The sequence below is a fragment of the Morone saxatilis genome, unplaced genomic scaffold (assembly GCF_004916995.1).
Source record: "Morone saxatilis isolate NCDOM2014 unplaced genomic scaffold, NCSU_SB_2.0 Contig19, whole genome shotgun sequence".
NCBI classification, from domain to species: domain Eukaryota; kingdom Metazoa; phylum Chordata; class Actinopteri; family Moronidae; genus Morone; species Morone saxatilis.
This window is the reverse complement of record NW_023339751.1, coordinates 11,448,104-11,465,404: the sequence shown is the minus strand read 5'-3', so window position 1 is coordinate 11,465,404 and position 17,301 is coordinate 11,448,104. Positions and strand designations below refer to the sequence as shown.

Below are 17,301 nucleotides of genomic sequence, written 5' to 3'. Positions count from 1 at the left end.
GGTGTGTGTGTGTGCGTTGTGTGTGTGTGTTTTCAGAAAGATTAAATACACTGAAATGGGTAACATTTTAATTCTTTGTGGATTAATAATGTAATTTTCATGTGATGGTCATGTCTTCCTGTCATGTGTATCATTCAGCTTTAATTCACGATTCATTGATTCTTTCTCTTCAAGTTTCTTTTTTATATTCTTTGTATCAGTATTAAACAAATAACAAGTACACAACCAAACAAATCCCCAACCAACACACAATCAACCCTCCCCGACATCCTCTTTTGGTTCCAAAAAAGAGAAAGAAATTTTAAGACAATTACTCAAATAGATATTATACAGTACACCTTCGGTAAATCTCATTTAAGTTTCTGTCATTTTGTCAAATAAATCCCACCTTTTGAACCATTTGTTGACATACTAGTAGCTTAAAGTTCCTCAACCCAGATCCCTTGTCGGGAATGAAGTCATTCAGATTTCAACAAGCAACAACAAAACTGTTTATTTGGGATCCAACCAAGCTCCTTACAAGAGATTTCATGACACTTGAACTGACTAAAGAGATCAGCCAGAGGGAAGAGAACCAAAGGGATCACGTTAGGAAGATCTTTAGTCCTACTGCGCAGGTGTAAAGGACTGTTTAGAGTCCTGTTTCGCAACAGTCACGATATGTTTATGTTCTCCTTTAAAGGACTGTTTTTCATTTCTTTACTACTGTACATGCAGTGGTTTGTCTGTTTCAACTGGTGTCTGTTGCTATTGAATCACATGTCAGGATTTTACTACTAATAAAAGAACACATTTGTAATTTCAGTAGTGGTGGGAGGAAGTATTTACATCAATACCGGACTTTGAAAATACTCCCTTACAAGTACTCCATCACAAGAGTCTTGGATTCTATTTTTAGTACAGAAGTGTCATCAACAAAAATACTCATTACATGTAAAGTGGCTCCTGTCAGTGTTATATATTATCACATTATATATTTACTGATTGCATTAACAGGTTTAATCTATAACAGTGCATCTTTAATAGGATGTCAGTTTTACATGAATATGTAGTTGGATTATTGACAACCAGGAGGGAAGTTCTGCCCTTTGAAACTTATTTTAGATTTTAACTCGCTCTCATCATCAATCTCATCACAACAAGCAACAACCATTCAGGATCAGAACATACTGAGTTCAGGACACTCAGACAATTAGACTGTAGCCCTGGCGGCATTGTTAAACACACAGAGAGACCGCTTTGTTTCCATTAGCTTAAGGCCAACACCACCTTAATGAGCCTGAAAATATTCATATTCCCCTTTTGGAAAAGCTGCTTAACCATTGCCCTCAGGTGGAAGACAAAGGGAGTTAGTGTTCTCAGATCCTCAAACAAAATGAAAAGTGAAGCTTTTATGTCCTTAAAGGACATATTGTTGAATCACATTGACTGACAAAGCATGTGTTAAGCTATTGGAAAACAAAAGCAATATGAACAAAGCAGTGTATTCAAACACTGAATAATATATAATATATATAATATAATAGTCATGTAGAACAACAGGAAAAAATATGGGAGAATGAGATGTATGAAGACAGCCTTACACAACAATATTACATTTGCTGTTGTTTTTAGTAAAACCTCACCAGATGTTGTGCAGATATGTAATATTTTATCCTGATACAAGCCCTTTTGCTCTCCTTAGCTCTAATATCAACCTGAGCGCTATCAATTATGAAGTTACACTGAACCACTCACTGGGTATTTGTGTAGACATTATGGCCAAACATGCACACTATTTCAAAGTTACATAAAACATGAAATTTGCAGATTACACCCTCTAATCCAAGGACCAATTTGTTCATCTTTGTGCAATATTGCATCCTTGGCTAAAAACCAAAAGTCCATCTGCCCTGATCTAGTTTTGACCAACAAGATGTGTGTGACTGACATCGAACTTTCTGCAGCCTCAGCTGGCACATTTTACGTGGTTATGATGACGCAGTGCAGACTCTGGGGATTATTTTTTTTGCTCATACATATGTGAATGTATGATGTGCTGCTTTTTCAGGCCAGCACAATCCCAAAGATCCTTGAGGAACCAAACCCAGATTTTAGGTCAAAATCGTCACACACATAAACACAAAAACTTTTCAGTGTTGCAAGCTGTTAATGCTCTGAAATGAAATGAGGGAATATGAGGAGCAGCCCAAATGATCATGCATTATGCCATGTAAGAGGCAGCGAGGATTACTGGGCTATTTGATAGAGGATTACAGAGTTAAAAGTTGCAAAGAGCATTGATGCTTTAGAATGAAAGAAAGCTATGCACAGGGTTCAGAAACCCTGCTAAGTGTGTGAAGCAACAGAGGTTTTAAAAGGTAAATTAAATATTTGCTTTTCTGAATAATAAAAACTAATAAAGAAAGCATTATGTGTGCATGGTTAACTCTGAACACTGAAATCGGTAAAAAAAAAAAAATGTTTACAGACTTCACTTTGTCTTATGTTGTACACTGTGGGTAAGGATTACAACAAATAGCAGCATCAACCCCGCATCCTCAAATCATATAAAAACTTCTAAATAAGCAAGAAAGCAGATGTGTCTGTGCTCCAGAGAATGAGAGCTCCCAATCTCAACCAATCGTTTAAAACCCGGATCTTAAGTCAATAGAAGTGGGCCCCAGCAGAGATGAACTGATCTCCTTGCAGGAAACAACACATGGAGATGGAGGAGGGGGCTTGTGTGATCTGATCATAAAGTGACGGTAGGAGGGGATATTGAAGAAAAAAGCCAGTGTTTGGGTATTATTTCAAATGAACAATGCCATTGGCCGAGGCATATCCGATGGGCCATCTGTCTAGGCTGGAAAGCACAGATCATGTGTGACGCATGGCTGCTGTGTGATGTGTTCGCAGCAGTGGGAGACAAGGAACTGTGACGTACATGTACAGCGAGCAGCAGAGAGGATTAGACATATGTTAACAACATAACTTTACCGTTCACACTTCCTTGTTGAGCTGCAGTGGAAGGACAATAACAAAAAGAGTAATGCTGTACTAAAACATTTTGCAAAAAATCCACTTGATTTCAAACAGCTGCAGCATCATATAAGTTTTATAATGCTTGGAATAATGATTGATGAATGATAATAGTAACAATGATTGTGAATTTTGTCTCCTATCACACTGGAAAAACTTTAGGGCCAATATGAATAGGATACATTATTACAGGAAGCAAAACCTGTTTCAGTGTTCATATGGGCATCTGACTGTTGATTTTTAAGACAGACATTGAGAACCCTTCATTCATCCTTTGTCATTTACTTGATGTGATGTGAATATTTTACCAATAAATAGTCAAATATTCACATAAAATACAGTTTAATAAATCAGTTAAATTTTAGTATGTGTTATCTGGTAACAGAACAACATAAAAGAGACAAGAAATTGGGCACTCGGTAGAGCTGGCGACCCACGTATTGAGGCTGAGTCCTTGCTGCAGCGGCCCGGGGTTCGAATCCGACCTGCAGCCCTTTGCTGCGTGTCACCCGCTCTCTCTGCCCCCTTTCCTGTCTTCTCTCCAGCTGTCCACCTACATAAAGGCAATAAAAAAAAGTCCCAAAAAAATAAAAGAGACAAGAAATTAAGGTTTCGTCCCTCATAATGCTGCTTCAAAAGAACTATGCCAAGGACAAATGTCACATAACACAAGGTATGACCACACACACACATACAGACACACATTCATGCGCAATTTAATTTAAAATGAAAAGCTTTAATTGAAGGATTTCATAATGTGTATACCTTCTTGCACTTTTAAAGATCAATAAAAAAAACTAAACATATAGTAGCAGACTTTACACTAGTTTAATTTCATCAAACTAAATTTAATCTAGACATTGTCTAGTGACACTGTGTACGATCACTTAACTATTTAACAGAATCACCATCTGATTTAAGGGATTTTATTGTTCCAGACCCGGAATTATTACAGTGACAGTAAAAATATGTGAACCAAAAAGGTCCCCAAAAGGACATTAGTCTGATAAATACATAAATACATGTATAAATAAATAAAACAATAATAAAAGTGCTAACACAGAATCACATAAAGATAAAGCAGACGATAAAGGAAGCACCCACTACTGAGACACATTTTAAAAATGGACTCTCCAGCAGTAATTTTGAGCACTCCTCCATTTAAATAAATCACAAAGGCTTCATTTCAAGCAGCAAGTCAAAAAATTTGATTATTGACATTTAAATACATCATGATAGCAAGACAAACATGTCATATTTCAGACAGAAACAAACTGCACAACCTCACATGTGAAAATCCTTGAATTACACTCTTGACATAACGGTCATCATTCACATGTTTGCAACAACCTCCTCGGCCTAGAACAGAGGAAGAGATAATATTAAAACCAAGGCAGATCATTGTCATTCTTCTAAATATTGTATTTATGTGAGTATCACAGTCAGCATCTTACAGCAGATCTATTTTTATTCTATTTTTCAAAATGAGCTGATACAGGGTGCCTATTACACGATCAGTTTCATGTTTACTCTTGTTTTAACAAATAATATATATATATATATATTATATATAGTATAAATATACAGTAATTTAATATAGTTCAGCTGTCTGTCTGCTATGATCAGCTTTGCTCTTATGCAGTCTGTCATCTGACCTCCTCCTCACCTTCCTGTCTTCCCTGGAATTTTTATTAACCAGGCCCTCGTCGCTGGCGGCCTGCAGGCTGTCGAAGGTGCCTTGCCTCTCCCGTTCCATCCCCGACGAGCTGCTTTCTCTCCGTCGGTTCTTCCAGGACTCCATGATACCCTCCAAGCAGGCAAACTTACTGTCAGTGGTGCAGGCATACATACCTATAGGCACAGCAAGCACCATGGCTAAAACTATCACCACTATATGGATCAGCTTCTCCCTCTGTTCCATCTCAGTAACATCACTTCCTGTTACAAACACAATGCACTGTCCAGGACGTGGGGCCTCGTTCTTAAGGGTCACACAGATTTCATATTTGGTAGCAGGCATCAGGTCAGAGACGGAGTAAGAGTGAATCCCAGGGCCGATGTAGATCATTTCTTTCTTATCGGAATCTGCACGGCCAAAGTGGATGGTGAACCAAGTTTCAGATGGGCGGTCCAAGGTGGCGTACCACTCAATAGAGATGCCGCGTACTGTCTGTTTGGCGATGCGGATGTCAATGTAGACATTTTCATTAACAGGAACAGGTGGAGCCGGGAGTAATGGCTGGGAGCCGCCAGGAGAGCGGACATCCAGGAAGATGTTGACAGAGGAGTTTCCTATAAAGTTGATGGCAGAGCAAGTGTAGACACCACGGTCAGCTGCATGGAGGGAGGGGATGACCAGGAGGGATCTGATGGTGTCTTCGTCCACTCTTTCCTGAGACTCTGGGGGAAAACCAGGGATATAGTGTTATTTTAAGGGACATGCAGGCTTAGACAATAAAACTCACTTCATTACCTTAAGACATTTTTCCACATTTCACAGAGTTGAACACACATTATTTCATCAAATACAGGTAATGTAGCCACATTTTCCTATTAAAGAGAAAGGCTGAACAAAAATATGACCACTACACACATACACAGACAAACGAAAAATACTGGCACAGACATATACTAGACAGTTTTAAGATATAAATTGTAGGGCTACAACTTACATTTATTTTAATTATTAATTAATTAGCCAAATATCTTCTCAGTTATTCAAATAATCATCTGATCCCTGTCAGAAAATAGACAATAATGCCCATCACAATTTGTGTAAATCTAACCTAACCTAACCTAACCTAAAGGCTAAAGGTATTTCATTTATTATATTATCAGCAAATCCTCCCAACTGAAATTTTGAAATTAGAAAATGGCAGATTTCCTAAATCTGGTTTGGGGGATTATCCTAAAGTATCTTGAAGTGTAAGGACATTGTAACATGTTCATTTTTGGGACATAGTTATGTGGCCCATGTATATGCATATAACAAGCAAAGCACAGAACTAAAATGTGTGTTTACTTACTGATGTAGTTAATTTATTATTGATGTAATTTTTACATAGAAAAGAAGGTTAGAAAGGTTGTTCTCATAAACTTTAACTATCTAACAAAGATAGTGTGCGGTACAAACAATATCAGTCAGGTCCACATGGAATAAATAAAGTGGGAACAATAAAGCTGTGTGTTTAAATTACTCAAATCAAGTACTTTGGTACCATCTGCAAAAGGTTTATGAGTTGTAACTAATGCTTTATTTTTTGTTTATTAATTTACTTCTTGTAAATTAAAGACATAAATAAAGAGGAATTCAATTGAATGTTTTATAGAACAGTTATATGCCATTTATAAGAAATAAAAATCATGTAGCTCTGAAATTCAACAGGAAGACGCTCTGATGGACCATTTGACTTAAAATCTTCTGGAGAACAATTGCAGAACAGTGGTGGACAAAAATAAATAAAAAGGACAGAAAGTTGTGATGCATTTATGATGAAACAGCTTATTAGGTTTAGGATTAGCACCCTAATGTTTTATCTACCATAGGGGCATCCAAGAGGGCACTTTTGCCCCCCTTAGTCCACCAGTGCTGCAGACTGTCCAGAACAAAATGCATTTATTATTAAACTATTCATATTTAAAATAGCAGACTTTAAAGATTACTTAACGAATCCTTTAGTAAATGAAAATGACTGACTAGCTTTTGCATTTGGGTTATTAGACAGTGAGTATTCCTTATGTCACTGAGAGCTGATTTCTTATTAGCAATTAAGACTCATTGCTCTTTAATAATAATTTTATGAATCACATGAGGGAGATTTTCAACCAAAACGTTTTTCTTATCAATGGCTTACAACTGAACTACAAACATCATTTCAGTATAAAGCCATAAGATTATTGATCCCAAGCTGGGAAATTGCAGATTGCATAATATAGCCATTATGAAGGGTGCCTTTATAAAGTGATTATTTTCATGACTGTTTTCACTTCTACTAGTATAGTATAGATGTATATATAGCTTACTTTTACTTGGGTTACAGCAACTCTGGTTCCTACCCAATATATTGACAGCTTACTGTTAGCAGCAGAAGTGGTGTTAGTGATAGCAGTAGATGCACTATTGGGAGAAGCAGCAGCCTGGTTGCTTTTAGTTTATGATGGACTGGTTACATGCAGTCATTCTGTAGTAAGGGCTCTCTCTCTCACACACTCTGAAGGTTAAGTCTAATGACGCAGATGTTTATTTAATTACACAGTAGCCCAACACGGTTGACATTAGGTAGGCTGGCCCACACTATAATCTCCAACTCTCTTAATCAACACTGATGGTGTTGTGCAGATTGGAGAGCATCAGTGGCGATTATATCGCGGTGGGCCAGATTTAACTCACCTCATCTTAAAGAGGGCTTATAGGAGTCCGCGATTAAAATGTGTGTTTAAGTATCTAATTTAACACCAAGATATCACTCAAGCTGGGTGTGCGAATGACATGCTGCGGACATCACACTCTTACCATGAAATCCTCTGATTATCTTCAGACCATATGTCCACCACACTGCGGGGTCTGGCCTGGCCTTGGCGAGGCAGCGCAGGGTGAGGTTTGCGCCCTGGGGCAGGCTGATGTTGGAGGACAGGGTAGTGACCACGGGCTTCACGCACGCCTGCAGCTCTACCTCGTGGAAGAACTTGCCCGCCCTAAAGTCCGGCCCTGAGCAGGTCAAGTAAGAGTTCATCAGTATAATCGGAGGACTTAGAGACTTGATGAACTCCACGAAGCCCTTCAGGCGACAGTCGCAGAGCCAGTCGTTGTCGTGGAGCGCCAGGACGACGTTCGGCCCGAAAGCGGTCGCCTCCCGTTCCTCCGCGCTCTGCAGTTTTTGGTATAGAGGCCAGTTTTGGAAAACCTCCTTCGATATGACCGTAAGCCGATTGAAGGATAAGTCTAAGTAAGTCAGACCTGGCAAAAATTTTAACGCATGCTCCGGCAGGACGTCCAGCTGATTGTGCTTCAGGTCCAGGATCTTTAGGGCCGGCGTGTCCTCGAACGCTGTCCATGGTACTGAACTCAGCTTGTTCCCTTGCAGACGGAGCTCGGTTAAATTCCCCAAACCCTCCAGACCTTTTGAGTTTATCACTGTGATATCATTGAAGTTCAGCCATAAATTCTCCAAGACGGGCGTCTGTGAGAATGCCCCTCTGGGGATTTCAGTGAAGTGAGATTTTTCTATGCGTATTTTGGTCATATCATCTGGAAGGTCCTGTGGTATGGCCCCAAACGCACTCTCCTCCATACATACCAGCGACCTATGATTAAAGGGACATGTTTAATGCAATATAAGCTATACAGTATTCATATATCAATTGTCTTACTTTAATGTATCTACCGTCACCCATTGACACAGTTAGAAAGGCTTAAAATACCTCTGCCTTGGTAAAGGTCGGACTACGTGAAATCAGCTCTTACCTTCCATGACGGTCTTCTACACAGCTGCACCCGCGTAAACATTGAGAAAAAGGTTCATACCCCTGAATGTTAACCAAAACTATAACTAGCAGGTAACAAATTATGTCCATAGTCCGAGAAAATTCCCAAAGTTGAGGGCTACATTCGTGCTCAAGACATGTCGAGTGCGGCAGACAAGAGAAGCCTATTAAGCTTAATCCCTGACGTACCGCGAGCAAGTGGCGTCTAATTCTTGGGAAAGACACGCATGAGTCTGACCCACAGGTCGGTGGCACCTGAAGTTATTATAGGTCACTTATAAACCTTTAATAGGAACACGTTTTGGGTTGCCAGTTGAGAAAAATCCCCCTTACTGGCATTAATAATGCAGTTATAATAGTTGGCAAGCCGTTAATAAGTACGTTGGAGTTCCACACTGTCTAATAAGCCATAATATCCGTAGTTATTTAAGTTAATAATAAGTTGATAATAAATGTAATTTAATTAAAAGTCAAGACTCTTGTGCTCCATAGAGGATTTTGTTGATGAATTAAAGAGATAAAAAAAAAAGAATTATCTTGCTGAACGAAAAAAAAACCCTTCACAATCTGTCAACCCTAAGTTGTTTATATTAGTGGGCTTATAACTGATTAGTAAATTATTTATTAAGCTAAATTAAGCCATTTCAACTTCTAAACCCTTTATAAAGGGTGACCTATCATAAAGTGGTACCTTTCAGTCTTAGACAGACACTGAGTCACCCTTTTTAAATCTGCCTTCTGTATGGAAACCCAGTCTGAATTTTGATTAATATGGTGATGTGAAAGTAGAAATATAAGAACACACAGTACCGCTAACTGGATATGTATATATAAAAGTTTATTCAACTATTTTCAAATAATATCATTGGAATTAATAGATCTACATTTAATGGGGTAATGATGCCTCTAGGTGGCACAAAACAGATACATAGAGATCATAGTATGTGTCTCATTGCTGGGAATAAAAATCATTTAACATTTTGCATCATTTCCACCCTATTTACATAGTTTCAAGTGTCATAGTTCAGTCCTTTCTGTACTTCTCTCCAGCTCCAGCTTTTCTCCATCCAGAGTGTTGAACCATGCCAATGTGTATATCTTCTCTGAGAACATATGACAGATATATACAGAGGCACAGACTTAACTGTATATGTAAGTGTAAATCATCTAGTAAGTATATACAAATCATACACATACATATATGATATAAACAATAGTATAGTATCAACCGTTGAGTTCCCTTTAAGTCAGATCAGGTTACAGAGGTTTATTCGCTGGGCCATGCAAGTGAGATGAAATATAAATTACAATGATTGTGATGCTCTTTCAGCCTTTGACATGTTTTCTCTTACAGGCTTAGTGATAAAAACATTCTTTTAGACACGAAAGCATGAGTTTGTTTAAATGTTGTCTCACTATTAATGCATGGCTAAATGTATGACAGTCCAGTGAGTTTTTCTCTATCTGCAGGAAACATGATAAATTCTACACATATCTGGAAAAAAACAAGTTAATTAAAATGTTAAATATTCTCTAAACTGATATTTCCATTATAGTGCAGCGTGCAAAAGTCCTTTGATAGAAGTTGGCTCTCTGTGGCGGTGGAGTTGGTGGCGTGATCCAGCGAGGAGGGACAGGTGGGGGGGAATCCCATGGTGTGGGTGTATGGGAGCGTGTGGGAGGGGGGCTGACATCAGGATGCTGTTGAGGGTGAGAGTACGGGTAGTGATGGGGATATGGATGTGGGTGGGAATGGGGATGGGGGTGGTGATGGTGATGATGATGATGATGGGGATGTGAATGGGTATTGGGGTTCGGACTGGGGCGCGGATGCGGGTGAGTTCGAGGGAGATAGCATGGAGCAGGAGCCGGAGCTGGAGCATGATGTCAGCAGAAGTACTCATTAGGCTGTCCCTCTATCTTAGCTGTGGCCTCAGAGTCCAGGCTGGAGCGGGCTGACAGCAACCTGTTGGACTCCTCTGGGTTCAGCCTGTTCAAATACTCTCCCTCGAGCCCTTTGGCCTTCGTGGCAGGGGACAGTGTTTCAAATGTCACATATGAATCTTGAATGTCCTTTGATTTCTTTCCCCAGTACTTCTGAATGCGTCTCTTCAGCGCCCCACAGCACACGATGACAGTTAGCGGGACCGCGATGATACAGGCCACTGTGATCACAATCACATTAATCAGCCTCTGGGTGCCAGTGGCACTGGCTGCTTCATCAGTGGAAAATATGACACACTGCTCCTTCTTGGGGATCAGTCCCCTCACACACACACAGGCAATGTACTTTGTCCTAGGCACCAGCCCATCGATGGTTACACGGTTCTGCCCCGCCCCAACATTGATCTTCCTCATGTCCCTTTCTCCAAACACAGCATACAGTACACTAAATGCTGTTGTGTTCTTGGCTTTAGGAGCCCTCCAGTTCAGAGAAATCGTATTGTCTGTGTCTCCCACCACCTTTACTGAGCGGACCACCCTGTCTGGGTCCTGCTGCAGTGATGAGGTGTTGGCCGCCAGGTTGCTTAGATTAGTCTTCTCCAGATACAGCAGCGCATCTGGGTTGGAGGAGGTGGCAGGCCCTGGGGTGGCTCTGTCAGCCAGGCTGTAACTGACTAGTCCAGGATCAGGACCAAGACCAGGTGGGAGGCCTGGATCCAGGGCAGGCATGGATGAAGGGGTGGAGGTTGGAACCACATACCTGGCCACCAGTTTCTCCTGGTAGGCCGCTTTGCCCATCTGGTTGGGTTTCTTGACTTTGGCTTTCTTGTCGTTGCTGGTTTGGTTCCCCTCTGGTTTTGGTGAATTAGAGACAAGGAGGGAAATGACAGCTTCAGCATTCCCCGCATAGTTACTGGCCTTGCAGATGTATTTCCCTGAATCACGGTAGGACACAGCTGGGACACTAAGGATGGACCAGGTGATTCCCTCCTTCGAGGTTTCCTGCTGAACTGTGGTGGGAGAGAGGGGAGAATATGGTCATTAGACAATGGTTACAAAAGGACAACAGACTTTAAATATGATGTGGCATCTGAAAAATATGCCCTTTCATAAATGCACAAAGAGACACCAAGCAGGTGATTATACACTGTTATCATCAGTGTTGCATAACTCACTGTTGTAGCAGCTGTCAGTCAGATTTACAACCCTACAACTATCTCCACTGGTAGCTTTCCATTTAATTAACAGAGCATCTTATCTCAGGCACAATACAGAGAATTACCCTGACATTCAAAGATCTGCTGACTCACCTGTTCCATTAAGGAGTCGTCCGTCTGCCCTGCGCCACGTCAGGTCTGGGATAGGGACTCCAATGGTACCACAGCGAAGCAGCACATTGTTCCCAACCGCGCTACGGACTCGTGCCACAGCTGTATGGATACGTGGGAGCTGACAGCGTCGCAGCTCTGCGTCACTAAACAAGACTCCTGAGACACTCTCCGGAGCTGAACACCGGAGCCTTGTGTCAATGAACGCCACTGAAAGGGTCGGAAACTTCTGAAACTGGACCAGGTCGTAGAGCCGACAGTCACACACCCAGGGGTTGTCATGGAGACCTGAGGGTGAGGGTACAAGTGAGGCTACAGGAGAAAGATGAGCATCCAGCTGTGTGAAAAAAGTGATAGACCAGCCTGCAGATGGCTGGTGTGGATGTTAGGATGTTAATCCTGTAAGAGGATTAACATTTAATTCATAAACTACATCAGGACCATGACTACGGCAATGATGGTGGTAGTGATGATGATGATGATGATGATGATGATGGCGGTGGTGGTGGTGGTGGTGATGGTGGTAGTGGTGGTGGTCTAGTGATCCAGGTCAGGTTTTGCTGTCATTTCACCCTCCTGTCCTTGAACCTGGAACAGCTGCCCACTGTTCTGAGTATGACAGTGGGTTAAACACAGAAAGTGAGCCAGTGGAAAATTAACTTTTATGACGTGCTGCAACACTGCTTATGCAGTTGGTCTAAATTTAAAGGCAAAAAAAACTATTTTTTTCAACCACCTCGTTGTCTCTAAAGGGTGACTAAAGGCACATACATACATATTAATAAAAACTTATAGTTTATAAGCACGATATACAAATTTAATAAATGTTTTATAAGACACTGTAAGTTGTTAGCAGATATAAGGACATTTTAAGTGTTCATAAATGGACAGTATTTGTCTACAGTTATGACTACAATCATTGACCAGTATTTTAATTACATCTATCAGATGCCATGTTGCTTAGCAATTGTGTTGTCCTGCTGCTATTCAAGAATGTTTCTTTGGGCAAATGTATTAACACACTCTCCTTTACGCACTGTGTTTAGCGGCCCGCTTTAAGTATTTTAAATTTGTTGGTTTTGTGAGAGAAGGTTGGCCGTCAGGAGGCGCACTCTCCCTTACCAAGTATCATTTTGGAGCTCTCTGGCCCTTGCACAGGCTTTGCGGCCAGCCAAGTGGACAGCACCTCTGCCGGCAGGGTCAGCAGGCTGTTGCTGGACAGATCCAGGTAGGTGAGGTTCCTGATGTAAGTGGTGGCCTCCGCTGGCAGCGAGGTGAGCTGGTTGTTGTGCAAATCGAGAAGTCTGAGGCTGGGCATATCCATGAGGGATTCCCAGGGAAAGGCGGTGAGGGCATTCCCGTCCAGACGAAGCTCTTCCAGATTGAACAGTCCCCGGAAACTATCTGGGTTCAAGGCGGACAGCGTGTTGAAAGACATCCACAGGAATTCCAGACTGGAGAGGTAGTTGAAGGCTTCGCTTGGTATCCGCTGGATCGCTGTCTTCTCAATCCGCAGCTTGGACGTGTCAACAGGGAACCCAACAGGCACAAGAGATATCTCGGGATCATTGCAAATCACGCTCCTAAAAGAGAGACATCATGAATTAATTTATGTTCACCTCTAAATCATCCTTCACAAATTACGCATTTAAAGATTTTTTTTACAATGTAACAAAGTGAATAAAAAAAATATTATTTAAATTATTATCATTATTAAAGACAAGATTAAATCATGTTTTGACGTCCAGAGGACAGACAAATGTGTATAATAAGTTCACAAGCAGCAAAAATGCCGGGTTACTTATATTAAATATATTTATCTACCAATCCATCCAAACTCGCATAAAACGCATAGATGGGGGTTGAAAGTGCCTTTGAGAGATAATCCTGCATTAAATAAAATTGGACCGACATGCACTCCCTGAATTATCTTTTGTACACGTGTTCACCTCTATGCAAACATCTGTCCTATGAGGACAAGACCAGTCCATCTAAAAAGATGCGCCTGTGCTCACAAACCACACATTTTTTAAAATAGAAAATCATTTTCATTTGGACATCCTTACCTGGCCTTTGATCCATCACTCAGGTTGTGGTAAAAACAGCTGCACTGCGACGGGCAGGAGCTCACTGGGGAGACAAGTTCACCTGTGGCCACGTAGAGCCCCAGGAGCAGGACGAGGAACATTTTGGCCCACTTTTACGCATACGCTGCTTGCCTACATGCGCCCAGTTTGCGCCCACTGAAGTCAAACAGGCTTGCTTTTTTCTCTCATTTACATGAATATCATCCGCATGGCTTTGTCCCACCGCTTCGCTGTCCCATAGTGATCCGACTGCTATGAGTCCCGAGATAAAAAGGATAGACAAGGATTAGCGAAAGGACTGGCGTTCTTTTCATTTGGATGCGTATTGCATCCTGGAATCCGATAGGCTGCGCAGAGACGTCCCTATTTATTATCACAGAAAAACACTTCCGAAATGGTCATAATCCACTGTGATGTTTGGATTTTTTTCTTTCCCTCAAATGTAGCTTGTTCATTTGAGCCTTGCCGTGACTGTTAATCTGTAAATGGACAACACTATGTTTTACCACAAGGTGGCCCCTATATCATAGTCTGTGGCTCTCACCTTCGGGCCTGTCCACTCAACTGATGTTCAGTTCACTTTTCTTTTTTTTCTTTTCTTTTTTTCATTTAAAGAACTTTTAACTTTACACTTTTAATATTATTATCCCATTCACATTCAACACCACATAGCAGATATAGAGACTTTGATTTAAAGAAATAATGTTTCTATTTTAAGAGAAACCATATTTTGTAAATGCAAAATAAGAGAAAAGAAAATGACCCTGTTGGTGGGGCCTTAAGCACTGAGGAGAAACAGTGAATTAAATCATTTCACTACACAATATCTCATCAGAGAACCTAAAAATCCAATTCTTGCTCAACAGTCACCAGACTACATATCAGATATACTTCTGATTCCCTCTTTTGGCACTTGCATCTCATTTCATCTATGTGCAAGCACAACAATAACAGACTATTCATCAGCAGGAAACAAAGTAGTATTTTCTAAACCAACATAATTAGTCAGAATTACTCACAATGGCCTTTAGATTTCACCTCAGTAATTACCACTACTATGGGAAAGCCTTTCGTTTTGCAATGTATACTACATACGGCACGAGTTCATTGTGTCCCCCTTGTATTTCATAACAGTGGAAGGTCAGTGTTACACTTGGCTGGTACTGCTAAGTGTGCAGAGTCAAGACAACAACATAAACCCTCTTTACATCTGACCCATATGCATCCATAACCACAGAGCCTGGTAAAAGCTTTAGTACACCACAAGAAGTTTAACAGAGATTAATTAATTTGATTGATTAATAATATAATAACTGATTAATATCTGCAGTCTCTCTCTCTATAGCTCCTATGTATGTGTGCACATACTGATATATTAAAAGTCTTCCATCCTGAGTATTGGGCCCTGTTTATTTTTGTTTTATTGCATGCTTTAACATGGATTGAAAGCCCTTTGAGTCACAGGTCTTTCAGTCTGTGGTCTGTGCTGAGGCTCTAAACATGTTGAGTATGTTTCCCTGTGCTGAAAACATTAAACATTCCATATTGCCCTGCAAGTACTTAGTCTCTTTTACTGAAGCCAATAAAGCTGTCCTTTCAGATTGTATGAACTAGAAGACTGGACTTTATTTAAGGTGCTTTGACATTCTTAGTGTGCAAAAAGTCTCATAAGAAAAGATATACTGAAGTAACATTAAATAAAATAGGGCTTTGCAGTGTTTGCTGTATCATATTTCTTTAGTTGCCAAATGCTTAGTGCTCATTGCTCAACCACTTTCAGCAGAAAAAGTCATCATAAAAGTCCAGATATTATTAGTATTGTATTTGTGTCAGCATCTCTTTACACTTCTGAGATAAATTTTTCCTCATTTAATCTGAAATATAATCAATTTGTTAAAGCAGGTTTAACAAGCTTGTCGAGCATGACCATTTCACACCTAAACTCTTGTCAACCAGGGACACAGGGATTTGTTTAGAGTTTCAACATCATGAGACAGATCAAAGAATTTCAGCCGACTGTCACAGTGTCACCATGTTCATACATAATCCCACAGTTTAGTGGTTAGTTTTCTTATAGGTACCAGATAAACAGGTTCTTAAATGACAACTCAGAATTACGGTATCCATTTGTTTTTTGTAGGATTGAGTCCTAAAATAAAAAATATCTATATTGGATCATGACTAGTTTATCCATATGATTTAACGCTTTACTCGGTGTCACCTATAAATCACAAGGTTCCTGATCTTATAATCCTGAGGGTGAAACAGACTTCAGCCACACAATGTCATGCTTGTGTCCCCTCTTAACCCTATGGCATGAAAAGCTGCAAATAAAACATGACGAATCCATCACAGGCTGGGGCTGATGGCTGGATTTCATGTAATTTACAAACTTGTTGATCAGCTAAAGTGGAACTGGAACACAGATATTTATTGTACACTGCAGTTTTCCCTTTTAAACACAGGAAATTGCGAACTGAATCAAGCCTTTGTTGACACATGTTGTGTCTGCAGCTCCAAAAGTGCAATTTTATTTTATCCTCTATCATTTCAGGCAGATGCCACAGTTGGTTTAATCTCTTGAGCTCAGTGTGTCTACATCAAAAGTTTTATTCCCTGGGAAATGACAACAAAACAAACACTAACCTGTCCAGCTTCACATCCCATAATCGAAACAAATCCCTGCCATATGGGACAAATGATTAATGACACTACAGATCAACATTACTCACATGGATCCTCTGTAGTGTCAATAACCAGTGGACGGTCGGGGTTAATGAATTGAAATACAACGCATACATTTTTACTTTAAGATTAACAACTGCCAACTGACATTTATGTGCACACAGGAGGATGTAAGTCTGGAAATAATGAATCTCTATCCTTATCTTTCCAGTGCACAAAGAAGCATGCACCACATGTTTTTCTCATTTATTCACGTGTAGATTTTAACACTGTAGCTTCTGGATGGACTCAAACTCTCATACACATCGGCAAAAACATGTAACTCTAATAATAATTGGATTCTTTCTTCTGTCGGTGGTTCCGATTGGCAGGAAGCTGAAGCTCTCCCTGTCTGAAGACACCTGTTGTGTCTCCTTAAAGCGGCGCAGGGGCTGTGGGCTGCATCGTCTCGTCGTTTGACATCAGCAGCGGCTGCATCCTCACCGGGGCGCAGAGACACAAAGGCTTGTTGTGTAACTAATTGAGGACTTTACTGGTGCGGTGTGCAAATACGCATTAAGGATTGTGTTTGTGTGGTTATGTTCATTAAGACATTCCTGCACGGATTGGAGCAACAGAGAGAGGGGCGGCTTTACATAATAAAGTGCATGTTTTTCACGTGAAATGCCCCTTTAAAAGCGGGCTCCCTTAGGTCACACTGAGTCACATCGTAAAGGATCGGATAGAGAGGAGTGAAAAGTCTGTGACAGGCA

At 40.6% G+C, this 17,301-nt stretch overlaps 2 protein-coding genes across 2 annotated transcripts; both read right to left on the bottom strand.

Moving 5' to 3' along the window:
- Nucleotides 1-4,612: 4,612 nt before the first annotated feature.
- On the bottom strand, nucleotides 4,613-10,388 carry lrit2 (leucine-rich repeat, immunoglobulin-like and transmembrane domains 2). The gene is made up of 5 exons (XM_035663812.1): nucleotides 10,226-10,388; nucleotides 9,546-9,608; nucleotides 8,486-8,570; nucleotides 7,535-8,325; nucleotides 4,613-5,421 (listed from the first exon to the last, which is right to left on the bottom strand). Exons 1-5 carry the CDS (start codon nucleotides 10,386-10,388, stop codon nucleotides 4,613-4,615), a joined length of 1,911 nt encoding a protein of 636 aa, XP_035519705.1.
- Nucleotides 10,389-10,392: 4 nt separating this feature from the next.
- On the bottom strand, nucleotides 10,393-13,965 carry lrit1a (leucine-rich repeat, immunoglobulin-like and transmembrane domains 1a). Its single transcript, XM_035663972.1, has 4 exons — nucleotides 13,844-13,965; nucleotides 12,900-13,360; nucleotides 11,760-12,065; nucleotides 10,393-11,459 (listed from the first exon to the last, which is right to left on the bottom strand). Exons 1-4 carry the CDS (start codon nucleotides 13,963-13,965, stop codon nucleotides 10,393-10,395), a joined length of 1,956 nt encoding a protein of 651 aa, XP_035519865.1.
- Nucleotides 13,966-17,301: the final 3,336 nt, after the last annotated feature.

Bases quoted from the DNA above. Each gene is read 5' to 3' on its own strand.
- lrit2 (XM_035663812.1), bottom strand. From the start codon at position 10,388: ATGCTCCAGCTCCGGCTCCTGCTCCATGCTATCTCCCTCGAACTCACC. The intron at 9,609-10,225 runs GTACTCTCACCC...ATATGTTCTCAG, and splicing joins CCATATCCCCATCACTACCC to AGAAGATATACACATTGGCA. The intron at 8,571-9,545 runs GTACAGAAAGGA...GTTACCTGCTAG, and splicing joins AAAGCTGGAGCTGGAGAGAA to TTATAGTTTTGGTTAACATT.
- lrit1a (XM_035663972.1), bottom strand. From the start codon at position 13,965: ATGTTCCTCGTCCTGCTCCTGGGGCTCTACGTGGCCACAGGTGAACTT. The intron at 13,361-13,843 runs GTAAGGATGTCC...TCTCTCTTTTAG, and splicing joins AGTGATGGATCAAAGGCCAG to GAGCGTGATTTGCAATGATC. The intron at 11,460-11,759 runs GTGAGTCAGCAG...CTCCCACCACAG, and splicing joins ACGACTCCTTAATGGAACAG to TTCAGCAGGAAACCTCGAAG.